At 39.5% G+C, this 27196-nt stretch overlaps 2 protein-coding genes across 5 annotated transcripts in view; one reads left to right on the top strand and one right to left on the bottom strand.

Moving 5' to 3' along the window:
- The window catches only part of cbx7b (chromobox homolog 7b), a 31806-nt gene extending 25029 nt beyond the window's left edge, over positions 1-6777 (top strand). The window contains exons 7-8 of one of the 2 annotated variants that reach the window (XR_007040119.1): positions 1929-2041; positions 2131-2750. Coding sequence is in view for 1 of the 2 variants with exons in the window: in XM_047378169.1 (XP_047234125.1) it covers positions 6648-6650 (3 nt within the window). In the remaining variant the exon portion in view is untranslated. Of the gene's footprint in view, positions 1-1928; positions 2042-2130; positions 2751-6647 lie in introns of those variants that run through there. The other variant, XM_047378169.1, reaches the window with a different exon arrangement.
- The window catches only part of ep300a (E1A binding protein p300 a), a 32257-nt gene extending 7688 nt beyond the window's left edge, over positions 1-24569 (bottom strand). Inside the window, exons 1-28 of one of the 3 annotated variants that reach the window (XM_047378158.1) lie at positions 24054-24569; positions 19967-20640; positions 16743-16922; positions 16227-16545; positions 15772-15891; positions 15200-15430; positions 14749-14854; positions 14464-14589; positions 11180-11297; positions 10892-11024; positions 10368-10442; positions 10079-10164; positions 9735-9887; positions 8764-9252; positions 8054-8450; positions 7794-7912; positions 7593-7656; positions 6632-6807; positions 5782-5870; positions 3563-3643; positions 3319-3375; positions 3139-3216; positions 2945-3012; positions 1889-2039; positions 1406-1552; positions 1185-1298; positions 341-506; positions 53-220 (exon numbers count right to left, since the gene is read on the bottom strand). In XM_047378158.1, coding sequence (XP_047234114.1) covers positions 53-220; positions 341-506; positions 1185-1298; positions 1406-1552; positions 1889-2039; positions 2945-3012; positions 3139-3216; positions 3319-3375; positions 3563-3643; positions 5782-5870; positions 6632-6807; positions 7593-7656; positions 7794-7912; positions 8054-8450; positions 8764-9252; positions 9735-9887; positions 10079-10164; positions 10368-10442; positions 10892-11024; positions 11180-11297; positions 14464-14589; positions 14749-14854; positions 15200-15430; positions 15772-15891; positions 16227-16545; positions 16743-16922; positions 19967-20640; positions 24054-24147 — 4779 coding nt within the window. In that variant the 5' untranslated portion in view covers positions 24148-24569. Of the gene's footprint in view, positions 1-52; positions 221-340; positions 507-1184; positions 1299-1405; positions 1553-1888; positions 2040-2944; positions 3013-3138; positions 3217-3318; positions 3376-3562; positions 3644-5781; positions 5871-6631; positions 6808-7592; positions 7657-7793; positions 7913-8053; positions 8451-8763; positions 9253-9734; positions 9888-10078; positions 10165-10367; positions 10443-10891; positions 11025-11179; positions 11298-14463; positions 14590-14748; positions 14855-15199; positions 15431-15771; positions 15892-16226; positions 16549-16742; positions 16923-19966; positions 20641-24053 lie in introns of all 3 variants that reach the window. The other 2 variants (XM_047378157.1, XM_047378159.1) reach the window with 2 other exon arrangements.
- Between the last annotated feature and the right edge of the window lie 2627 nt (positions 24570-27196).

Raw genomic sequence — 27196 nt, 5'->3', positions numbered from 1 at the left:
CCATGGAAAAAAAAACATGAATCAAAGAGCCTAGAGAGTGACTCAGTCTTACATCAATACTCTCATTAGAAGTACTGTTCTCCTCCCTTTTTCTCTCTTCCTCCTCCTGTTCCAGCTCCTTAATGCTCTCCTCCAACACATTGGGCCAAAAGTCACCCTCAAAATAAGGCAATTCCTTGGCACTTGTTAATCGATCCTCTGTGGCCTGCTTGAAAATATCCTTTGAGAGCAAATAAAGAGGAAAATTTATGTTTTGGAAAACATATTTTAATCTGTCACTCCAAACATTTTACTGTAGATGTAAAAGCTGGCAAAGGAAATATAAATATAAAATAAAAACCTTGTAGTCGTGTACTATCCGCTCTGTTACAGCTTTGTCAAGCATCTTCTTGTACCACTCCTGCAGTCGCTTGGGCTTTGGGATCTTCTGATCTAGAGGATGGCAGTGGAAGATGTAGTCGTCGCCCTCACTAGGTGGGCAAGCCCAGATGTGACCAGTGGTGTAACTGGACACAAAAGAGGAGACAAACAATGATCAAAACCAGTTCAACATTTCAGTTCAAAATTCCACACTTCTATAGACTTATAAAAACAGAAATCAAAAACTTTTGACATTTTGGACATTCAAGTAAAAACATTTACATAATAAATTCACAAATCATGATTATAATTAAGATTTATCAAAGCAGGACTGGATTATCATACACTAAATGAAATGTTTTTAAATATTTGTTTTGGAAAATACAGAGAGATAGGAGTTTTATTACTTTGTTCGATTATTTTAGCCAGACCCATTTTAAGTACCACTGGTCCAGTTTAAAACTGCTGCCTAAGGGGGTCTAGAAGCTTAAAAAGAGCATTAAGAATCCAGCAAACCCATGCTTATTTTTGAATGAGTCTATGTTTATCAGTGAGTTTCTAACAGTAATCTCAAAAATCCAAACAATCAATTAAACAGATTTTCATATTTTAACCCTACCCTACTTTTAGTTCAGGGAAGAAGTTATAAAATGTCTGGACATATTTCTAAACTTATTCAGACTTAGAAAATGATACATACTTTGAATTCTGGGTACTAACCCTAAAAGAATTTTGACCACAAAATTTTGCGTTCGAAGAAAAGGATATTCTAGTACTTCTAAATAAACATTTTACTTTGTAGCTTATTGCCAGACAGCACTCACCCTATTTTCTTGACATACTCCAAGTAGCTGATAAGGATTTCATGGTAAACTGCTGTTCTTAGACAACGAGGCCGGAAGAAGTGTATGCTGTCCAGGTAAGAGATGTAGACCCGCCTGAAAGGATGATAAACATGGACTTGATTAACATTGCCTCAACCAAATTTAAATAACGTTAAAAACACAAGCAGAAAAGAAAAGAGCATTAAAGTTGATTTCCTGACCTCTGGTTGGGCTGCGGACAGTCAGATCCATACTCCTGAACATGCATACCAAAGAAGCAGACGTCTACGCCATCAATGTCTTCAAATGCAAAAAGTGCTTTTGTTCTGTATGGGAATGACTCCGACATCTCGCCGCTGTCCACAAATCTGAAGGCAGAAACATTAGCAAATCGTGACTATGAGCCATCCATGTGCAGCCGTTAGCCAACAGTCCTTTTATATAGACACATCCTGAGGTAGAAAAATACCAAAAGGGTAACAACTGAAATACTTAAACAATATCCATGCTTTTGCATTTAAGCTGATACCAGTACGGTTAAAATATTCTATAGATCTGAAGGTCAACCTTTTCATGGCTGTATTTGACCAACATAAATGTGTCAGTTAAGCTTTGGCATAACTTCTTCACAGCAAACGCTATAAAGCCACCTACTTGTGGTTGACAAAATGTGCTCACAAGTCTAATTTTATTTTTCATTTTACCTGGACTTCATTCCTGGTTTCACCTCCACCATCTTGTCAGAGACGTGAACGACACGAATGAAGATTTCTCCAGATTCAGGATGGGCCTGACGCTTCAAGAAGTCGTTCACCCTCATCTCCAGAAAAGTACCCAACTTGGTCTGCGGCAACCCTGTGAGACAAATAGTCGACAACTAAGCATGACCTCTAACTACAATGATACTTAATGAGAATTTTTCTCTTCTTATTTCGTGTGTGTATAGACAGGTACATGCATCTACAGATGGCTAGAAGCTACGAATGTACGAGTAAAACCATAAACTGTAGTCAATCAACAGCTTATACTATGGTCCATGAGCTACATTCAGGATCCCTACACGTTTTTCATGTCAAAGTTTCATACTATCCCCACACTCTGATTTACAGAGTTCTTGGTCCCTTTTAGCCGTAATCAAAAAAAAGAAGAAGAAGAAGAAGAAACAAAATGGACACCTCAATTTATGTAGATATTTTATCATGGTCAGGCTTTAAATATGGAACCTAAAAAACCCAGAGACAAAGAGCAAGAGAGACGGAAAGGCACACAGGCAAAAGGAGGGATAAATAAAGGATTGGTGAATGGACGAAGAGACGGACGGACGGATGGACGGACGGATAGACATGAGAGTGGATGGATTAATGGACCTTCAGACAATAGGATATGGAATAAAATCTGGAAATACAAATATTTTCTGATACTCCATTATTTAAGTTATATTATATTTATCCAGACCTTGAAGATACTTAAATCAAATTCCAGATGTTTTCATGCTGTAAAGGTATCCTGTACATCATAATACAGCTTGCTTTTGACACCCTATAAATTTGCATATTTAGTCAAACATGCATGTCAGATGTGAACCAATTCTGAGCTGTAATTAAAGTGCCTTCATAGAGGGGTGGTACATGAAAAGCAACAATTCCAGAATAAAAGACTGGGTTAGAAAAGTAAATATAGTGTTGGCAAGTTCACAATGAATGCTTTCCAATATAAGGAACATACACCAATATTCTGTATGAAGAGTATGCATCACTTACTTTTGGCAGAATACTTGTTCTCTCTTCTCGTCTTATTTGTCTTCTTTAAGCAGCCATCACAAACAAAACTATGATGCATAGTGTAAAAAAGTCAGGTAAACTCAATAAAACAGGGAATTTGCAAACTAATTCGCTATTGCTAATTTGCATTAGTTATTCCATAAAAACCTTGAGGAAAAAATTAAATTATTTACCCTGATGGCCAGATTGTTTCATTGTGCAAAACACAGATCTGATGCATCCTGCGTCCGCAGTCCATACATTCAACTAGCCTGGACACAGAAATTGACACAAACAAACACATGTTACATTCAAGTCCCTGAAGCGGTGTGGCTTCACAGTTTTAGGTTCTGACAAATGGTTTCTAGACTTACAGCTCAGGGTCCAGTGTGTCATTTTTCTTTTTCACAAACTGATCCTTGTTTATTGACCTGGAATTAAAGCAGAGGCAGTATAATAACTTCTAGAATAAAAACAGTTAGGACTTGAAACCTTTAGCAATATGTGGAGTTCAAACAGAATCCAACTCCTGTCAAATGAGAAACAAAAACTGAGGACTGCTGAGTAAAAGATCTCAATCGTTTTCAGGAATCAAAATATAAAAGCATAAATACTCACGTTTGTGTCTGGGTGGGGTCATCGCCCAGGGAAACAGTCTCTCCCTGGATCTCGTTGAAACACTTCTCGCAGTAGTGGTACCTGTCAGCAAGAAGCCCAAATTTTGGTGAACTACACCATTCCCCAAAGCACAGTCAACCACAGACAGCGCATGGGAGGGCAGTCACCAAACAGTCCCGGACATGGGCAAGGCGGGGAGGCGCAAGCGGAGCAAGGAGGAAGGAGTGCAGGACAGCAGGGAGTTGTCATCAAAACAGCCAGTCATGATGTAAACGGTAATGGGAGACAGGTATTGGAGGGGAGGAGGAGGGCAATGGGTCAAGCACAAAAGCAAGCCAATGTTGATATCCCAGCGAGTGAAAAACCAGACGGAACAGGACGAGACAAACATCAAAGACAAAACACAGCAGAGAGGCGAGGCGAGACACAGATTAGAAATTTTGACAGAGAGGGATGAGCAACAACAAGCACCGTCACAGCTGCCAAAGCAGGAGCCCAGTTAACAGGTGCTAAACAAATGGAACTGGAGGGAGGGGGCGTGGCAAAGGACGTAATGGAAATAACACAGAACAAGAGTGAAGCACAGAAAACTGCTCAGCTAGTCAGTCAAGCAGCTCATTTTAAAGTTAGTCCTTTCACATTTTACAAAAGTCAGAAGAGATAAAAAAAAAATAGAAGGTAAGGTGTTGAAAGAATAGCACCAAAATCTAAGCCTCACTATCAGACATGAACTGAAAATCCGCTGTTGATCGAAATTGAACAATTTTCTCCTAACGGGGCTTGATAAATCAAAAACTCAAAAATCCAACCTTTTCTGTTCAGTGAATGCACTACCAGATCAAGGTAACAACAACACTCTTCAGTTGGGAAGTTGTTATTGAAGGAAGAGGACTCAAAATGTGCTAGTTTTAGTATAAGTGGGGTGTTTAATGTGATTTTAGAAGAAGCACAGAGATAAAAGAAGTTATTTTAAACGAAACAATTTTTTATGATGTGCTGTTCTTTAATGCTACAATCAGAGCAGCACATTCAGTAGATGGCAGGAAGGCTGAACGAAATACAACACAATTGTCCTTTTTTATTCTCTTGAGGTTTCAAACTCTGTTATAAAACTTGGGAGATTTGAAAATATTGGCAGTCTGTTAGAAAACTCAAAGTAAGGGTAAAGATTTACATTCCAATACATACAAAGACCTTTGTTTAAGCAATGCTACCCAAGCTAGCTGGACTAATCACTAATGTAGGATGCTGAAGACTGTTTAATTGCAACTTCTGATTGTCTGTTCTAATAAAAAGCCATGATTTATACCAACTGCTGTGTCACACTGTGTGATACTGCCATTGCTTCCAATTTAAATACATAATGACCGCTTAGAGCACAAAGATTAAAAACTTCATTTTAGTCTTACATCCTCTCATACTGTAGTTCTTAACAAGAAATCGGCTAAAATCAGTAGTGGCAAGTAAAATTTGACTAAAACCAGAGATCAGAAATTGGCCACAAAAGTTTGTTTGGTGCAGTTCTTCATATTATCTCTTATTTTCTTACCACAAGTTACTGCAGACTGTTTACTTGGCATTGGTAAATGTTTTAAATAGCAGCAGAAAAACAAAATGAAATTCTCTACTCTGCTGGTTCAGTTCAGTAAACACTAGTTTGCATTATCTAAATACGAGAGGACAACACTTAGATGTAAATCAGATGTACGATGCCTTCTGTTATGGACCTTCTATGGTCAATCAAACCATAAACGAAACGTGGGGTCTGGGTAAACTACACCGTATAGTTTACCTCACAGGGTATGTGAAATTCTTCTGAAAGGGATGTGGAGATGCATAACAGCAACTAATGGGTGAAACAACATTTATAGCAGCTGTCTTTTTGTGGTCAGGTCACATGAAATGCATATGAATGCCTAAACAGAAGATTTTGGAGATTACTTTTAAAAACTAACCCACTGATGTCCCAGAAAACCATAAAGAATGTGATCGGAGGACTGACTGTTAAAATGCCAGTGCATTAGGAATCACATCGAGGAAAAAAAAGGGGGAACATGAAGTTTTTATAGATCCACATGTGCATGTAGCACTCATCTAAATACATATACTTAATTACTGGTAGTCTAAAACTTATTTTCCACAACCCACTCCTCTCATCAATCAAGAATCCAGTTGAAAATGTACCCTGTACTATTCAGTACCTTTTCCTCTCTACATACCTGTTTTGGTAGCTGAAGTAAACAGCATCTCTGGGAATCGTGCACAGCTGCTTCCCATAGCAGCACAGTGTCTGCGGAGAAAACTCCAGCTGATAGACACAAGGCAAAATGATAGAGGACACATTCATGTGATTAGGATCAACAACTTCAAACTTGGGAACACAAAAAAACATGACCGACTACAAAGTCAAGATTTTAAGTAAATGGAGTGTTGTTTAACAAGGGGTTAAAAATGTGCACACAGTAATGAGAAATAAGTAAAATAAAAAACTAACAAGTTCCAACTTTCCACCTGTAAATACTAAAATATCTAATATTAAGTCCTACTTTAAAGTTCATAGTAAACCACTGATCCAGGATTTCCTTATATACACGGTAAGTTTGGGTATTTGTCTGTAAAAACAAAAATAGTTACTCTAATAAAACCTGAAACATAATATGGCAGTGGTATGCCCCTGACTAAATTTAGTTATGAACCACCGTCACTGGTGAAGCAGACTTCATTTTTGCATTTGAGAGCCAGATCAGCCTCTCATGGACGATTTGTCCACATGTAAACTGTTGCCTGAAAATGTGCAACAGTCATTTGAACAAAGTTTTTTTAATCAAAGCATAGGATGGCCATACAAACATGAAGCTTTTTTTTGTCTCTGTAACTGGCAGCAAATATCTCACCTCATAGAGAATAACTGGGAAGAAAATAAAAACAAACTAGTTCTAAGGAGGGGGAAAAGCTTTATGGTCAATAAGCTTGATTCAAATTTTTACACACCATCCGCAACACTTCTACTGCAGGCTTGTTTCTCTATTAAGAATTGGTTAAATTACTATACACTGCCCTTCATCTCACCTTTCTCCCACAACAGTAGCCGAGGCCCTGCATGACGGGATCAATCTCCTGCTCAAACACCTCGGCCAGCTTGGAGCAGAACTTGTAGACCCGTGAAGTTTTGCGATTGTACAGCCAGGCGTTGTTGAACATCAGCCAGATGTCATCAACATACTGCCACGGATCCTGATACTGACCTGCAACAAAGATACCCCGGAAAGATGAAGTAAAACTATTTGGTTTGGTTGTGTACATTTAAAAATAGAGCAAGAGTTTTAAATGAATAATAGACTAACTTTTTTCAACTCTAACAACAATTCTGAATATATTCAGTGGTCTGGACTTTGAGTAGACCATTCTACCACATTAAAATGCTTTATTCCAAACCATTTTATTGTAACCGACTGCATGTTTAGGGTCACTATTCTGCTGGAAGGTGCACCTCAGCCCCAAATCTTTTCTTCAAGGACTGCTCAGTATTTCGCTGTATTCTTCCTCCCACTGAAAAACCATGCCCACACCATGATGCTGCCACCACCCTATTATAGGGTGAAGCCGTTCAGAGTAATGTACAGTTTTAAGTTTCCTGTCTCACACACTTGCACGTATACAAACAGAATCAGTTTTGGTCTCATCTGACCAGAGCACCTTTTTTCACATGTTTGCTTTGTTCCCCAGTTGGATTGTGGCCATCTGCAAACACAATATCTTTTGACTTTCTTTCAACAAGGTTTTTCTCTTCTATAAAAGGTTTGTGGAGTGCACATCTAACAGTTATGTATTACTGTACAACAAATGCTACAGTACTACAACATGAACTACTTTAATACTATGTACCAATAAATATATTTATACCACTCAGGTGCACTATTTGCTGACAGACATCTGAATAGGATTGTTTGAGTATTTAGGAGTATAATGTGATGCAGCAAGTTGTTTAGGAATAAGCCAAGGTTTCCAGCAGCTGCAGGTTTCCACACACCTGTATCTAGCTTTCGCTTGATAGTTGACAGGTCCATTGGGTTCTTCACAATATCAAAGTAGTCCTGTCAAAATGTTTGAGAGGAAATATCTTTAGACAAATGCTGAAGAAACTGACAAAGTCAAGAAACTGCAGAAACATGCGACCAGTAGATATCACAAAGAAGGGAATCAGGACTTCAGTTTCATTCAACATACGTACAGGTATGCAGAGCAGCTGTGGGTCAACAGGCATTCTGAATGGGAGAGATTCTGGGTCTTGTCGGTAAAGCGATTCTAGAGTGGGCATGAGGGCCTGACGAAGCTCCTCTGGCTTGAAGACTATGAAAGGATGGAGATGTATGACAATAAGATAAAAAATGAATTTTCACTTACTGAAATAGTCATTTGTGACAAATACTATTCTAAACCAATAAAAAGCAAAAACAAAAAAACCCTCAAGAATAAAATAATTTGCCTTACTCTTCTTTTTTACAGGAGCTTGTGGAACAGCTCCCTCTGAACCATCTTCCTCCTCTTTCACCTCTTTCTTCACTTCTGGTTTTTTGTCTTCAGTCTTCACACCTGGTAATGGTGTTGATGTATCCATAGGGACTCCTTTACCACCAGAACCTTCTTCCTTCTTCAGTTCTGATTTTATAGGTTTTTCCTCCGTTTTGTGGATGCTCAGCTTTCCTCCTTTGGAGCAATTGCTTGTGTCGCTCTCCTCCTCCTCATCCTGATGCTTGACTTCCACCTTGGGTTCGAGGTTGGTGGTGGAGGTGTCTGACATCGGCTGCTGAGATGAAGTGTCCAGACTGCTGACAGAGCCTGGAGTCATTGCCTGACTGTCTGCTGGGAATGAGCCCTTCTGGGACAACTGCAAAGACATTTAAAGACAAACTTAGGTCCACGGTAAAAAACTTAATTGGATTAATAACCTGAACTTAAATGCATTGTTTTATAACTTGGGTCAGGTAGGATTGTTGTTGTAAAGTGCATTGAGCCATGTTTGTTGTGAATTGGTGCTGAATAAATAACCTGCACTGAACTGAAAACAGACAATGAGGCGCAATAGAAAAGAACAGAATAAAAAGACAAATTTCTTGAGCATTAAACTTAAACTAAGAACATTAAAGAAGCGATTCTCGATACAGAGTTCAGTTCAAAATAAAAGAAGATATAGCACTAACCGGAGTGCGGGGCAGCTGTCCAGCATGCGGCGTCAAGCTAGAGGCCAGTCCAGGGTGAGATGGAGTGGTTGAGCCAGAGGGCCCTATGTGTTGCGGCTGGAGAGGTTTGTTGGATCCGGGCCCCTGGCTAAGCTGATTCTGCTGAAGGGATAACGGTGCCAACTGTGGGGCATTTGGGGTATGTGGCTGTGGTGTCTGGGACCCTGCTAGTCTGGGAGGTGTTTGGTGGGGAGTAGGGGATCGACTGTGTGCAGGGGAGGGAGAGCTGCCACGCATGGGTCCCAAATGGGGGATGGAGTTAGCTTGCTGGTTTGTGTTGGATAATGTCACAGATGAAGCAGGGGTGCCAACAGATGAGTTTTGACATCCGCCTCCCACGCTCTGTGGACCCATTGGTCCCACAGTGGAGACCCCAATGGGACCGCCAACTGAACCAGGCTGTGCTAGAGGACTACCTACTGAGAGGGATGGAGGAGTTCCCATCTGTGTCTACAGGTGGAAGAAGAAGGTATATTTAAAAAGAGAGTATTAAGGTAAAACTAAAAAAAACAATGAAAATGTTCAAAATTAATCACTGGATTTTATTCCAAATTCAGCAGTTTCTCGTGGTTGTAATCAATAGAAATAGTTGTGCTATTTGAAAAATGTGCACAGAATTTGCAAAACCCATTTACCACCTGTAAATACACATTAGGCTCTCTTGAAGGCAAACAAAAATATCTGAACCACACACACATTCTGTAAAAAAAATACAAAAATAATAAGACTGAAAACATTCTCTACATATAATAGAACCCCAGAATTAATAAATTCATTTCTAAGGACTTTCAAACACAGCTTAACACTGTACCCAATCAAATGCTTTGCTAACACAAAACTTGCTGACTCAAACACTATATGTCCAATCCTCAGAATATAGCTAGTTTTTTCTCATTTTTGAGAAAAGTTGAAAGCATTATGGGTCTTTTTACCTGTGCTATCCCACTCTGGGCTCCAGGCTGGGCCATTCCAGGCTGAGGTGCTCCAACTCCAGGTCCTGACCCAGGAAACTGTCCATGGGACAGATACTGGTTCTGCAGTGGGTTGACGTTAGGCTGTCCCACTCTGGGTCCAACCATTCCGAGCTAGATAAACAAATTCGCAAATACAAAAACATTTGCTCAATTTGTGCTTGATGGAAATCTCTCAGCGAGCATATCTAGCGAGAAACATTAAAACAGAACTATTAAGTACAGCATAGGAGACTACGGATATTTAGTGTTTAATATTTCAACTTTTCTGTGCAGTTTAAAACAAAGCAGAGCAAAGCACCGACCTGGTTACCAGATGCTCCCATAGGAAGAGGTGGCGTGGACCTCTGACCCATAGATGGCATCCCCATCTGATTGAACTGGTTCATACCTGACCAAAAAAAAAAAAATAATCATTAGGATACACAACACAGAGGCAATTCTAGTGTGATCTACTGATATTTTTGTGCAAATAAGGCATGAGGTATTTATGTCTCATACTTGAGCTCATGAATACTATACAACAATCTTTCTCATTTTAATTTAAACTTCTTAGGTAAGATGAGGCTTCCCTGTTCACAGGAAGTCATTTACCTGGGCCTTGCATCCTGTTGACCATTTGATTGGGTCCTGGCGGTCGCACCATTGATGGATCGGGGAGTGGGCCGTCTGCAAGTAGAAGACGGAGTGACACCCATCAGTGCACAATGGGAGAGAGAGGAGGAACAAATCTCCCTCCCAAGCATGACTGCAGAGTTTAAAGTCCTGAGGTTTAGGTTACAAAGGATGTGTGGAGGACGATGATCCCGTTGAAACAACATTTACCCAAATAGTGATTGAAAATATTACATAAAAAACTGTAGATGACAAAAGTTAGGGAAGCGAACCCCAAAGTGATTAGTCATTTACAAACAATAACCGAAGACTTCTACACAGCGCATCAGAGTACAAACAGGAATAAATTGAGATTACACACTACAAATGGAGTAAGATCCATTAGACGAGTCAAGGTAGGAGATAAAGGAAAAAAAGCTCATTTTCATGTGATATTTTATCAGATGAAATTATCACTTGAATGGCAAATGCACACTTCCATGAGAATATAGATGTACACTTACTTTGAGGCAATCCAGTTGGGGACTGTCCCATGCCAGGCCCTATATTCTGTTTCTGCAGCCGTGTCCTTCTTTTCTCCTCTAGTTCCTTCTGTATCTTATAGATCTTTTCTGCTAGTAAGTGATAGTACTCAGCCTGGCAAAAAACAGAATAGCAGAATAACCGATGAAGAAGCTTGTAGAAATAACTTACAAGATATAATCAACTGGGGAAACAATACTGAGGCGCAATCTTCAGGAAATTCCATTCATATTTTAGAGTATTTAGTGAGCTTAAGCAGAGCAACTTACTCTACTGTTGGCTGACTCATACATGTCTCCCTCAACTTTTCGGGCATAGGCCACCAGGTTCTCCATTCGACGGTCCTTAAGTGCAGCAGGATCCGGGGTCGGAAAGATGGCCTGGACACTGTGAGCAAACAAGCAAACAGGAAAGGGCTAAGGGATAAGGGAATGGTAGTTTGTCTTGGTCACAGGGATTTTATCTGATTGACCCAACAGAAAGTGGCAAATAGTTGTTAAGTGGAAGGAAAACGATGCCTTCGTTTCAAAGCATTTTTTTATCATTAAAAATTTGAAGCGTTAGGCACGCTCAATAACCTACACTCTAGTACCCCTAAATAAATGAAGTGCAACTAACTGATTTCAGAGGTTACACAATCAGTGAATAGAATCCACCAGTGGGAAACTCAAACTCAGTATAAATTCAGCCATTCCATGAAGGCCTCAGAGGTTAGAGAACATTAGTGAACAAACAGCATCATGAAGACCAAAGAACACATCAGACAGTTTAAAGCAGGGTTGGGTTGTAAAACATTATCCAAACTTTAAACATCTTACAAAACACTGTTCAATAGATTATCTAAAAATAGAAAACTGGCATATGCACATGTATCCACCGCTTTGCAATGACCCTTAAAAGGTTCCAGTGAAACCAGTTACCTTCAAAAGTCACAATTAGTAAAAAGTAAGTCCACCTGTGTACAACTGAAGTACCACATGATCTGCCGGTATAAAACACACACTTTTCTGAAACACCACTAAGCAAGAGGCATCACACCATGAAGACCAAGGAGCTCTCCAAACAAGTCAGGGACAAAGTTGTTGAGAAGTTCAAAATCATTGATATTCTCTCAGAGCACCATCAAATCATCTTCAAATGGAAAGCCCTTAGTACCACAACAAACCTGCCAAGACAGGGTCACCCACCAAAACTCAGACCAGGCAAGGTGGGCATTAATAACAGAGGCACACCCAAGGTAACTCTGAAGGAGTTGCAGAGATCCACAGCAGAATCTGTCCATAGGACCACAATAATTTGTTCACTCCACAGAGCTGGGCTTTATGGATGCATGGCCAGAAAAAAGCTATTACTTAATGTTAAAAATAAGAAGGCACGTTTTGAGTTTGCCAAACGGCATGTGGGAGACTGCCCAAATTTATGGAGGAAGGTGCTCTGGTCAGATGACACTAAATTTGAAGTTTTCAGCCACCAAGGAAAGTGCTATGTATGGCGCAATCTCAATACGTCCCATCACCTCAAGAACACCATCCCCAAAGTAATGGGGATGCTTTTTAGCAGCTGGGACTGGGAAAGTGTGATTTAAGACTCGAATGGAGGTTCACCTTCCAGTAGGACAATGATCCTGAGCATACTGTTAAAGCAACACTCGCGTGATTTAAGAGGAAACGTTTACATGTGTTGGATGGCCTAGCCAAAGTCCAAACCCCAGTGCAATTGAGAATCTAAGATAGCCATTTACTAGCGAAAACATCCCACATGAAGGAACTGAAGCAGTTTTGCCTTGAGGAATGGGCAAAAATCCCAAAGTGGGGATAGGTTCCTTTTACGTTTGAACCGACACTGATGCTCAACCGTACCAATTTTTGGTACTTTTAACAAATGTTAATTGGTATAATAATAAAATCTTAAAATATTGCTATTTAAACAGATTTATTTCTCAATATATAAACTTAAATAAATATGTCAAAACAACATCCAACTATATGTATTGTTAACATCTCAGTTGTTTCTTCTCCCATGTTGCTGGATCCAGACGACAAGTCGCTAACGGATGCAAGCGTGCTAACGGTGCCGAATACAGGAGATGTAGCCGTAGATCTGAGACGAATATTGTGCACTCTTCAGCCTTGAGAAAAATCTGGTGCTTAACCAGGTGCTTCCTCAGATTAGAAGTACTCCCGCCGCTGTCCTCGCACTACACAATACTTTTGCAAGGCATTGTAATTGTATAGCCAGATCAACAATGTAATGGTTTAAGATTATAGTATGATCATGTGTTAAATGAGTCAGGCAAAAGTCCAAACCTAAATTCAGCTGAGAAACTGTGGCAAGACTTTAAAAAAAATGCTGTTCAGGCAACATCTAATCTGACTTGCCAAAAAGGGCAAAACATTAGTCTCCAAATGTGGTGCAAAAGCTGCTGGAGACATACTCCGAACTACTTTATGTTGTTGTATTATATAAAATCCTGATAAAATAAGTTGCATTGTGGTTTTAACATGGCAAGATGTACAGAATCTCAAAAAATTGTTTTGGAATACACTACTCACAAAAAGTTATGGATATTTGGCTTTTGGATGAAATTATGGAACACAAAGTTCACCCTACAATAATATATCATGAACGTATCTCTGAATTCTTTAAGTAGAAACATCAAATGGCGATTCTCTCATCTCCCAACAATTTATTGAAACAAAAGCCAACAACAATGGTGGGTATAACACCTGAAACGCTCAATGTCTCATTAGCATCCATTACAGCTTGACATCGTCGCTCCCTGAGCCATGCAAGACGAGGATGCTTGTGCCTGGTGGTGTGGTCAGGCACCCTTGGAGGTCATCTAGCAAGCAGACCACGCTGATGTAAACAGTTTCTAATGGTCTGACGTGACACTTGGGTGCTTCTCACCTCCCTTAAATGTGCCTGGAGCTGAGTGGCACTCATCATCCAGTTCTGCAGGGCACTGTTCACAATAAAGCGGTCATCAGCGTGAGATGTGGCCAAAGGACATCCACGTCTATGCCTTCTGTGATTCTTCCAGTCTCTCAGTATCTCTGTTGCAACCTGCTGATGAAACTCTAAGCTCATTGGCCACTTCCGTCTGATAACATCCTGTTAGAAGCCTTGCAATTGGCGAGGTACTGTTGATCAACCGTTAGAGGTGTTGTCTTGGTCTCGTGATGTCCAAATGACAATAACATGATGAGGATTGCTTAAATACCAATTCTGGTTGAACCAGGAAATGTATTGGTTGATTCATGGATCAAAAACCTGTTGTAGATTTTGCCATTAAGCTCCTTGTTAGATAATAGAAAGTTGTGCAAAAATACTGAAACATTGAAGAGTTGGTACATGTTCATTCAAAAGTTTAGACAGGGTCACATTACGTTTACCTGTAAAGGTTACAGTGCACTGAAATTTCACCTAAAAGCCAAATATCCTAACTTTTTGTGAGTAGTGCATATTGTATCTGTCACAACTGTCAGTGATGACATGTGAATACCTTTAAGCATCTTGTGTGAATATCAGGTGTTTTACTTTTAATACTTACAGCTTGTGCACCAAGTGGTTTCGGAGATCCTGTGTGATGTCTTCATGCCAGCCCTTCTTTATACCTGTGGCAGAGGGAGGGGCTGCTGTGGGCATAGATCCAACTCCTACAGCATCATTCATCAAGCTGTAAAAAGACAGACAATTTGTCACTTAACTAATTTTTTGAAAACAAATGTACATTAAGTAAAACTGGTCGTCATACATCCGTCTTTGCCATTTTAAATGCTTCTTTTAAAGACTATTAGATTAAATCCTGTATTATGGTGTCTATGCTAATTCTTACCTTTGGTTATTCACATTAAGATGCATCATGGTATCCTGCAGTAAACTGGCGTGTTGACTCTGAGGGGAGTCACCCACACCACCATTGACTCCCATCGGATTAACACCTATAGAAGAAGGAAGTGGGATATATAATTCTAACTACTTTGCTTCTTTCCAAACAGAAACACGATCAGCTATATTTCTCCTTAGTACGTTATTTGTTGGGTCCTTTTTGGGTGAGGTTTGTCTGTAGTATTCATAGATAAACTCTAGTTTACTGGCAGCCATCTAAAATATTGGGAACATTTTGCAAAGTTAATTCAGGCAATACCCAGGTACAGAAGATAAGAGAAATATGTACAATTTTCTCTTTTTCTGGAATAACCTGGATGGGCTCAACTTAAAAAAAATGATTTTTGGAAACGTTAAATACTTAGACGGACAAGCGAATTAGTTACAATTTAACTTACCCATTGGATTGAGAGGCCTCATACCAGTCTGTGCTTGGTTGGGCATGTTGGGTTGACCACTCTGACTCTGGATCTGGTTTCCCTGGTAGGTGAGCCCCAGGGCAGCATAGGCTCTTTCTATTGAACTGGGGTCAATCTGGCTGGGTGGGTTGATGTTTGGAGTACTGGGCTGGCCACCAGGGACAGAACCAAGCGAGCTTCCCAGTCCTGAACCTGCTCCACTGAGCAGAGCTGTGAGTACAAGAATAATTGTTGATCAAAGATAATTTCTCTGTTCTGCCTGACAGCATCAAAAAAATGATATTAATATTTAGAATGTTTACACAAACCTTCCAAAACAATATATAACGTTTTTATACTCGTTGCAGATTTTACAAGTGAGACAAGAATGCAGAGGTGGTTGGTTGTCGTCTATTACCAAGCAAACCTAGTAAATCTTAGCATTGCAATGTGTGTGCAAAACCACTTCCATAAAAACGTAGAATGAGAGCAGATGTACAGTTTTTGTAAAAAAAACCAAACAAAAAAATGAAAAAAACAGTATAGATACGTTGTTTTGGTCAGATACAGACACTCACACTGCGGGTTCCTCTTGTCCCCAGCATTCTTTAGTGGCAGACAAACAGGACAGTCATGCCGCGTACAGTTCTTCCAGTGGGAGATAATCTGTCTGGAGGACGCACAGTGAGCCACTGCAGGGGTGGACCAGCGAGATGGTTGCAATCAAAGAAATATAGGTGGGAAATAAGACCATATAAAAGATGGTATAAGATGTATAACGTAACATTTTGAAATATAAGACGTTGCCCTGGTTCTGTTTTTGTTTTTTTACATTACTCTAAAAAAGCCCAATGCCACCATGAAATAATGCTTCAGCCTTTGGTGTGGTGTGCTTAAGAACTGAACGAGTCAAACATATTTTGATGCCAAAAAAAAAAAAAAACAGTCATTACAAAAAAAATAACATCAGTTTGACACAATCACAACATCATAGTTTTCTTTTCAGTGTCATAGCTCGAACTCTCACCTTGACAGGACTTGCCAGCCTGGCAGTGGGTCATGTGGTTTAGGACATTCTTCATGGTGCGACAGTGGGGCAGATTGCACTGCCGAACTTCTCCATTGGCCTGCTCCCGCCGCTGGCACTTGTGTGCATGAAGTAGAAGTACAAGTTGCTGCTGGATTAGCTTGCGCTTCTCGGGGTCAGCTGTTGGCGGCGCTCCGGCTGCAGCAGATGCTGCAGAGGTTTGAGCGTTGTATCCTGCTAGGCCTGCCTGCGTACCGAGGACCATCCCTTGTGCTCCTCCCACAGGTGCACCTGTTGGACCTCCCACACCTGTCTGTGACTGCTTGATGCCCCAATAAGGAAAGCAGTAAAAGACGAGAAAGAAAAGTTGTGGGTCATGACAAGTATTTTGAAAAAGTCAAAGCAGAAGTTTAGAAAAAGGAGAGAGGAAACGGTGGAAATAATAAAGATGTTCGCTTCATCATACTTATATCTGACAAACCCAAAACATTTTTATTTTCAGAGTTCATGCCTTACCATGGCACCCATTCCTTGCATTGGCTGGTTCTTCTTGTCCACACTGAACTGGGCCAGGCTGTTGGCCAACGGACCTTTGTTCTGGAGTTGAGGACCCAGCCCTGCAGCTCCCAGACCTTGACTTCCTTGACCACCATATGGACCTCCAAATGAGCCTCCTGGATTCCCCATCATTCCCGGCTGGAAGAATCAAAGAAGGCATCAAAGAAGAAAGAGCAGTGTGCATGAATGTAAGTGGAAAAATAAAATCGCGGTTGGTTTTCTTTAAAATACCTAGAATTACTCTTCTTTACAATTAAAACAATGTATCACTACGTTTTACTGCATTTTATGATCTTTTACAATCACTCAGAGCATGCAAAACTTGCCATTTTACCTATTGAAGAAAACTTCTGTATACGTCCCAGAAAAACATTTTGCAATGAAATGAAGAAAATAATCCACAAAGCCACAAATTATTTAGTTATCTTTCCTTTTCATGCTTTGTTATTTTAGTCTTTGAAGTCCGTTAAAGCACTTTGTCTAAGAATAGTGCTTTATTAATTAACCTTCAATCAAACTAAATTTAAAGTTTAAATCTAAATATTTTGTGGAATTTATTGCAACAGTAGTCTTTGTTGCAATAAATCTTTCCCTACATAAAGTCTAGAAGCTTACAACACAAATATTGTTTTAAAACGGCTCACAAGTAGTGGGACCAAGTCGTCTCAAGTAAGTATCAAGTCTGACGTCAATATGCAGGTCGCAAGTCGAGTCCAAAATCAAGGTATGCAATTTTTGAGTTGAGTCGAAGTCCTAAACTTTTATTTTGAGCCTTAAACAAGTCATTTTAAATGATTTTAAAAAGGTGTTTTTGTTTGCCAGAAAAACCACCAACAGGAAATGTTAAAAATCTTCTGAAAAAAAGAGTGCTGATCAGGTATCTCGCCAGCGCATTTGAAATTGAAAATTGTCACCGCTATGCTGAAATTAGGCCGATACGCTCATATTTTATGAGCATACATGAGCATACTGACATCTGACCCCCCCCCCCGCCGCTACGCTCATAAAAATGACCAGTGAGAACCCTGCTGACATTGCTTTTTACAGTAAATATTAACCAAAACATCATGTAAATTTAGAAAATAATGAACTAACTGATCGTAATAAGAAAATATATTTATAAATGAATAACCAGCTTTCTTATAAAATATCCAACTGCAACAGTACAAAGCGGCTTTACCAATATTACATGAGAAACATCCGATTTTTTAAAACAACTCATTATTTATACAACTGTATAAAAATGAATTTTGTGATTACGTTTACTTTGTAAAACATGATTATGGTGCTTCCATCTGCCAGCTGGGACAAACCTGGGACTAACTGTGGTTCTGGCCCAAAGCACAGAGACTTGCCATGTACACTTTGGAACCTGTGGCTTTCTGGGCTCCATCATTAAATTGAGACTACAAAAAACTTAGTTAGATAACATTAAGCATATATTAGTTCCTCTATTAGCTGTGATTAATCATTCTTTGTATAAGCTGGAGTTGGGTGTTGTCACCTCTCTACTTCAGTTTTCAGTCCACGTGTTTTCTAGCTCAGGTTTATTTCCTTTTGACTGCCTCGTTGTTTTTGCAAACAAATGAAATGATGTATAATTTTTCTCTGTTGTGTAACTTATGAGAATTTCCTAAAACCTTTCTGAACATCAATAAATCTAACTTTAACTGATTCTGATACCAAGACTTAAAATAAAGGGGATCATCTGAATAAAAATTGACTTCATCTAAACAGGAAATTAGCATCATAAAATTGTGCATGTGGAAAAATAAATAAATAAAACTATTTTATAGCATACGAGTGTCATTGAACCCGTTTATAACAAGCATTGCACTGTGGCAAATTAAATAAACCTAAACATTAAAGATGAAGACCACATTTTCTGTGGGTTACCCTCTGCTTAGAAAAAAAAAAAAAAAAAAGCTTATCTCATCTGAAATGAATGAAATAGTTATTTAGAGAAACAGGAAAACTTATTCAACTTTTAAAACTTGGGAACTGTGTTTTTAGAATGGTGGAAATTCTTTGTTTTGATGCATTTAATTAATAGGTCAAAATAATCCAATATTGGCATCTGACCTAAAAATTGGAATCTAACCTCTGGCAAATTGTTTGGTGCCTTGCTAGCTAGAAAAGTGCATAATATTCTGTTTTGTGAACTTTTATGGTGGTTACTCCTCCATATTTCCCACAGTATGCCAGACGATGCAGCCCTTCTACTCGATGTTTTAAGGTTCATCTCCCACAGAAACTTTACATCAGAGGATTCACTTTTAAGCCTGGGTGGCATTCATGCGTTATATTTGAATAATACAAAAAAGTCTTCTTTGTGACCTCATATGATTGGATGCCATGGATTTTAAGACTAAAACTTTTCATACAATTAAAAAGCAATAATTCATTTCCTGTCTGTACTGATCTTCTGCCTCTGGAATTTTTTTTTCCTGAACATGAAACAATTTTATGTATATTTGTGAACCCTTAAGTCAGGAATTACATTTCACTTTTGCTGCGGTAATGTGTAGTATAACGTATTGCCAATGTATAACACTTTAACCCTTAAATAGATTTCATATTTCAAGTTGATAAACTATAAAATGTTTGGGTTTAGTAGAGTGTCCGTTCTTTAAGAGAGCATGGTTTGTTTAATCAAATACTGGCTCCTTTATTCTTTCAGACTCAAGTCACAGTTTTAGAAACTGAGTTGAACTTAGCAGCTTTAAAAGCAATTTACCTGAAAACAAGGACTAATATAACATCAATGAGTGATTTTACCTTCACGCTTAAATCTTTACCTTTTTATAACACTGAATGAAATATTTGGAGGGCAAAACCCATAGGTCACGATCAAAGCAAAGACTTGATGCTTCATAGTGCCAACAGTTTACCCCTCCCATTCCCAACTGGTTGAAAGCAAAGAGCAAAAAATAAATTGGAAATAGAACTTCATCTACAACATTTGTAATTTACAGAAATCAACAGTTGCTCTGCTACATTCTGCATTTAACTAATCCAACCTTAATAAAAGCCTCTGCATTTGATATTGGGCTAAATCAGGTGTCTTTTTGGATGCTTTGTGTGAAATCTATTTCAGTCTGTCCATTTCCAGCATCACCTGAAATCTGTCTTTTTTTAAACCTGAATAAAATGGATAACTGGATGTTACGCCAAGTCCCTACCTTGTTCATTGTTCCGTGTTGTTGCCCCCTCAATGCCCCCTGCCCCCCAGCTCCTTGCTGCTGTAGAGTGTCGGCCAACGTGTTGCCGCTGCCAGCCATCCCCTGATTACTGAAGCCCATCCTGGGGGAGCCATTCATCACCTGGTTCCCAATCATACCTGGCTGCTGCTGTCCATTATTGGCTTTCTGCTGCACTCCAATCATGCCCCTGTTACTCATCATTCCAGTCTGTTGCTGCTGCATCATGTTAGCCTGCTGCTGTGGGGACAGGTGCTGCTGCTGCCCCATCATCTGTTGAGGTCCTTGACCTGAGGATGCCTTCATGTTTGCTAGGTGTTGCCCCATCACTGCAGGGCCTCCTGGGCTGCCTATGGCTCCTTGATGCCCTTGTTGACTTGGGGTGGTTGTGCGCAAAAGCTCTGACAGTTGCTTGTGCTTAGCCACTGCATCTTGGCCTCCACCAACACCCCCGGTTTCCCCTCCAGAGACTGGGCCAAACCCAAGCCCCATTCCTCCTGCTGTCCCATTGCCACCCCCGGCACCCAGACCTCCAGGTCCTCTTGCCAAACTGCTGTTTAGCTGGTTAAGGTCCCCATCATTGACCAGAACCGCTTCACTGGGGATGATAAGTTCATCTGGGAGATCGCGCTCCAAGTCCAACAGCGTCCCAAAATCTGAAATTAGGAAAAATGTAAGTTTAGAAAAGGTGACATTTTTAAATGGAAATAAAGCGCTCTAGTCACGCTAAGCTCTAGTAATCATAAAATTTTCTACAGGATCAACTGAAAATGTAATCAACCATTGAGAGAAAATGAATTAATAAACTCCATTCAGGAATAAAGAACATGTATCCCACAGCCAAGCACCAAAACTAGGAATGCATTCATTTGAAAATATAGACCTATATCTATTAATAATATCTATTATTAATATTGATGTTATGGCCAATAACCGATATTGTATAAATTTCCCTACCCTCTTAACATAATGAAATCACGCATCTGAAATTGTTTCGGTGCTTCAGTAAAACACCCCACAATCCTGTGCTGGATCAAAATCGCTGTCCCATGCCCAAAAAAAATACTACCTGGTCAGCCCTCTCCCCCTCCCAAAATACATACACAAATGGCAACAAGATGGAAATAAACATCTGTGGTAGAGTAAAAATCTGACCAGAACAACTGATGTGGAGCAAATGCAGCTTTTTGCAAACGTTGTTTTTTTTTATTCGCCCCAATCAAAGTTCTAGATGTTAAAAATGTAAAGCAACAAATTAATTATTCAAAGATACTTATTTGCGTCAAAATCGAGAAACTTAGCCATTCACACTGCTTCCAGCTGCAGCGCTGCAATAACAGAGACAATCAGCCCCTCCCCTCCCTGCAGCCGCTCACCTGAACAAAATGAGCTGCTATTGGAAGTTTTAAACTCTATTAATACGGCAAGAAAAAAAATATATGCAACCACCTTAGCCGACAAGACAAACACAAAAGCGTTGTTCAGAGAAACTTTCTCTGTGAGGCAGACGAACAAGAAAAAATGAAATGAATGAAATGCCACATGCTAACAACGCTAAAGCTACAAGCTAACGCTACGACACTGATGTTTGAGAGCAACTGAAAAAGGTCCGTAAAGCTCCTGTATCTGCAACAGTGCAGCAGTGAACCTCCCAGTCGACATAAGCTAACGCTATTTTTTCAAACATTAGCCTCATGGACACGGATAGCACAATGACGGTGTTCTTTCGGTCTGCCGCAGTACCAAAAATATGTAGTATCGAGTATTTTTTGTTTTATCGATATGGAGTTTTAAATGTTAACATCATGACAACCCAAGTTTCTACACAATACCCAATACCTATACTGGTTAGGTACCTTCACATAGGAAACGAATGCAATTACATCATTGTAATATTACATAATTGTAAAGTGGTAATAAACAAGAAAAACACATTTAATGTTTTTATTTTTAGACTTTTCTTTAATTTTCTTATGATCTCTATATCATGTCACACCACACCTTACAGGTAATGTAGGATACAGTTAAATTTAGCTGTATGAAATAATATTTTTCTTGCAATTTACATACTTCACATACTAGCTCTAGTAAGCAGACTGCATATTTAACTACAGATCCTGAAAAGATTTTCATATTCTACGTATTTTGTTACATTTTATAAAGGACAAAACATTAGTGCAGAATTGTTACGGGCAAGAAAAATTATACATGGCTTTGTAACGTTTTTTAAAATAAAAATCTGAAAAATGTTGCATGCATTTGTGATCAGCTTCTCTGGATCAATAATAACCACCTTTGGCAGCTATTACAGCTGCTATTCTTTTGGGCCTCTACCAGCTTTGCATCAACAGAGGTTTTTCCCCATTCTACTTTGCAAAATAGCTCAAGCTCAGCTGGAAAGATCTGAGACCGTCTTTAAACATCTATTTCCAGGTCTTGCAACAAATTCTCAGTTGTATTTTGACTGGGCCATTCTAATACATTAATATTAATTATGAATATGTTTTAATCTAAATCATTCCATTACACCTCTAGCTGCAAGCTGAGGGTCATTGTCCTACTGAAAGGTAAAAATCTGCCACAGTCTCAAGTTCTCTGATTAGACAGATTGTGTCTCAACAGCATTTTTTCAGTATTATCATAGATTCTCAATTGGTTTAAGGTCTGAACATTGACTGGGACCTTTTAAACATGATTATGTAACCATCTAAACCATTACACTGTAGCTCTGGCTGTATGTTTAGGGTTGTTTCCAGCTGAAGGGTGAACACCTGGTTGAGTCTCAACTTTTTTGCAGCCTCCAACAGGTTTTCTTCCAGGATTGCCCTGTATTTAGTTGCATCCATCCTCCCATCAAGTCTGACCAGATACTCTGCTCCTGCAGAAGACGTGTATTGGTTGGTTCTCAGCAGTGTCACACTTTTCTTTTTCAGATATTGCATTAAGCAGTGCTCACTGAAATGTACCAGTGTTTTATCTGAACCTAACTGTTTTATCTGAAGGAAGTCAGTTGCACTAAATGTTATGTAGGGGCATTGGTGTAAATGCCTTCAGTTTTATTTGTAAAACATTGCAGCTCATGCATTTTTGCTTTCAACCTCGACAGTATGCATAACTTTGTGTTGGTCTATCGAATAAAACTGTGTGGTTGTAGGGTGACTTTTACAAGCCACTGTATCGCATGCTACTGTCACAGAGCAGGAATAATACATTGCATCTTCGCAATCTTAAGATTCTCTTGAAAGCTCTGCAGTTCATTTGCAACATACTCTACAAAGTAACAAAAAAAAAAATGTGTGAAATGGTTGGATAACCCGTCAACCTGATGACAACTTGGTTAAAAACGTACGGTACACCTGATCTTGTTAAAAAAGGGGGAAAAGAGAACAAATCATGAGCTGGTCATTGTTAACAAGTGTCCGTGGTCGGGATCAGTGTTTGGGCATGGCGATCTAGATTGCTCCTAGGCCAGTTGTTGCCACACACCATCAAACAAACAAAAAAAGATTTTAAAAAATGACCGTTTTAGTTTTAACAATCACTCAACCCCTTGTGTCTAAATTAGCCTCTTACACACTTTGAAGTAATATTTTAAAGACTCTCAGAAACATTTTCAACGACAGCTCAGCTTAGGCAAGATAGAAAGCCTAACTAGATTTTTAACGCCTTGTATAAACACATCAGTCTATCTAGACAACTGCCACTGTGACAAAATCATGAAGCTCCCAAAACTTCAGCATAAGTTCCCCTGGGACTGAGATTTTAATCAACCAAGCTGAAGTAGCCATTAGGCACGACATCGTCAGCTGCGGAGCCGTACACAGCCTAGAGTTAGCCCCGTGGCTAACGCAGCTTCCTCCGGCTAAAATGGCTGTTAGCACGGGAGCTAACAGGGGAGCCCTTCCTCACGTCCGACACACACTCTCCTAGCAAGCTAATGTTAGCGAGCCACGACAAAAACAGGCAAATAACCCCGCCTCGTCGTCCTCTTTCAGCCAAACACACGGCCAGAAAACATTAATGTTAACGAATATCAAGGCAGCTGATTATACGTTAAATCAAAACTTACCATTTCCATCGCTAGCGGAGGCGGAAAGTGCCGGAGAGGAGAGTTTAGGCCTCTTGGCTGAAGGCGGGCCAGAGTCCAGAACGTTCTCGGCCATATTTTTTCGAAACAAAAATATATAAAGTATCCACAATTGCAGACGTTTTCACGTCTTTAGAAGCCCATTCCTTCTCGTTGCCAATATTGCGACTTTTCCCCCTCCGTTTGGGGTACTAAGAGGGGGAAAGTCCCGTGTACAAATTACTCCTCTTTCCCTGGGTTCGCCTCTCGATTTCAGCCTCAGCGCACATCAACCCCCCTCCCTTCGTCGGATTTTTTGTTCTTTATAAATTTCTGCCAGCGGAGGAGGAGGGGGTCGGTGAAAGTAAAGAGGGGGACACACGTATCTGCATCCCTCTAGTAAACTTAAAGCGGCTCTTCTGGTGTAAATAAACCGTCCCCGGGTGTCGCCTCCATGGTTGCATCCGTCATTTCAGCCTCCTTTCCTGCGGAGTCAGGATGAAGATAATGTCGGGCAGAAAGGCTCGCTTGGCAGCGAAGTGACGGTGGTGGTGTTGCTGGTGGCAGCGGGTGAGGATGATGGGATGCAGATCAAATATATAAAGTGGATAAATTTGCTGCTGTAATAATGGGCAAAAGCGTTTTTATAAATATTTTTGGCCACAGTTGTTACAGGAATAAAAGTGTATTAGCGCAAAGACAAACTGCATCTCCTTTTTGAGTGATCATATGCAAAGAAATTTGCTTTATTCCGATCAACAGTTATCTTTGACAGAAGCTGATTAGAATAATACTTTTATTAGCCGAGACATTAGTAAAACCAAACAAACTTTATGTCCAGAAGACAAGGTGTGATTTTCCAGCATTGAAACCTATACACATAGTGCCTTGCAAAGTATTCAGACCTACTGAACTTTTTCACATTTTTGTTCCAACTACAAACTTCTGTTTTTAAATTTGAACTTCACGAAATATACCAACCCAAATAGCCAGAGTAGTGTGGAAGGAAAAGGATACAGTTTTTCCACACATTTGTGTCACAAATAAAAACCTAAAAATCATGGTCTGCATTTGTATTTACCCCAGGTTAATTCATTGTAGAACCACCTTTTGCTCCAATTACTGCTCAAAGTCTTCTGGGATGTCTCTGTAGGCTTTGCACACTGAAAGAGAGACTGAAATTATTTCCCATTCTTCTTTGCAATTTGTCTCAATCTTAGCCCATTTAGAAAGAGAATGTCAATGAACAGAATTTCTTAAGTCCTATGGATTCTCAATTTGATTTATGTCTGAACTTTGACTGGGTCATTCTAACAGATGTAATTGATCTAAACTATTCCTCTGTCCCGGAAGGCAAACCTTCAGTGCATATATCTTCCGATTAACTATGACCAAGTTGCCTGCTGAACAAAGATATTTCAAGTTTGTGAATACATTTGTAAAACAGGTAATGCGTGTATTCTCTTGAAGAGGTAACTTAAAACCTTTCATGCATAGTCCTCAATAATAATTTTAATTTTCATAGGGGTCATAAATTAAAAATATTCTTCGTGTCTAGTTTTCAGCTAATGTTCACGAGTGTTGACCTCAAGCTGATTGAACATGTTTTTAACGTTTTAAAAAATTGACATACTTTTCATATATCCCATTAAACTTGGCACAGAGGTAACATGTGGTGAAACTGGAAGAATGTATAGCTGACATCTCAATTTCTAACTAGTCAAGAGTAACAAAATATATTTTGTAAGTTTGTTGTATGTTTGTTAGTAGTGAGATAAATTACCAAACAAATGTTCAGTTAATTTCCACCCCATTGTGAAATAGGGGATCAACTTTCAAAAGGAGCCCAGAGACTGGTGGATTAGGAATTGAGCAACAAAACGGAAGCGAGATCCTCAAAGGTCCAATAACTGCTTTTATTGAAATGCATCCTGACATAGAGAGACACATCTCAAAGCACATTTTGGTCTCTGGAATCAATTTTCAAACACACTATCTACTCAGGAGAAGCAGTGATTGGGAAGCAGCCAATTTGTTTCATCCACCAAACAAAACACTAAAGTACAAGGCCTATTGGGTCCATAGTTGTAAACTTCAAGTTCAAAACTACTTTATTAATTTTAAAGGGAAATTAAATGTTTTTGTATCTCATATTTGCTCTCTGTGATACTCTAAACCTGAAAACGGATTCAGAGTTCATCTGCTCTGCTGTCTCTTTGTCCTAGATGAAGTTACTATAAGGGCTACTACCATTATTGTTTTACTTTTCTTTCCCAAAGAAAATACTCGTGGATCAGTGCTTCTGTGTTCTTTTTGTGTCTCTGATCTGTTCTCTCAAACCGCCAGTCGGTCGTGGCAGATGGCCTTTCACACTGAGCCTGGTTCTGCTGGAGGTTTCTTCCTTTTAAAAGGGAGTTTTTCCTCTCCACTGTCGCTACATGCATGCTCAAGGATTGCTGCAAAGTCAATGCAAGCGACTACCCACTGTCTCTACGTGCTCATCCAGGAGAAGTGAATGCTGCAAGTCACTGACTCAATGCAATCTGCTGGGTTTCCTTAGATAAAACACTTTAACCAATTTGATTAATAAACTGAATTTGACTGCACGTTTTGATAGTTAGGATTAATTGAAATGTATGTACTTGACTTGCAATCTGTATGATTCGATTGAACTGACTTTATAAAGTGCCTTGAGACAACGTGTTGTAAATAAAACTAAATTGAATATAATTGAATTTTATCCAAGCTTCTTCAGAAGTCATTGTTGAAGGTGATGGCTGTGGAAGGACCTCCTATAGCGGCCAGTATTACAGTGGATCTGAAGAGGCCTCTGACTGAAGACACTCTTTTGTTGTAAGAAAGTCTGTAATGTTCTTCATTTTATGAAGAATCCTTTGCACAATCATCTCCAGATGTTCCAGAGCAGTCCCCAGAACACAACCAGCCTTCTTTACTAGCTTTGAGGTTTTTTAAACCACTGACTCTGATGCTGGTACCCCAACAGATGATGGCAGAAGACTTCACATTCTCCACAACAGACTTATAGAAGATATGCAGCATCTTGCTGCAAACATTGAAGGACCTAAACATTCTCAAGAAGTACAGTTAGCCTCAATCCCATCTTGTAGACAGCTTCACTGTTGCAT

This window comes from Girardinichthys multiradiatus, chromosome 10 (assembly GCF_021462225.1).
Source record: "Girardinichthys multiradiatus isolate DD_20200921_A chromosome 10, DD_fGirMul_XY1, whole genome shotgun sequence".
Classification (NCBI taxonomy): Eukaryota; Metazoa; Chordata; class Actinopteri; order Cyprinodontiformes; family Goodeidae; genus Girardinichthys; species Girardinichthys multiradiatus.
The sequence above is the reverse complement of the archived record's forward strand: the minus strand, read 5'-3'. Positions and strand labels throughout refer to the sequence as shown.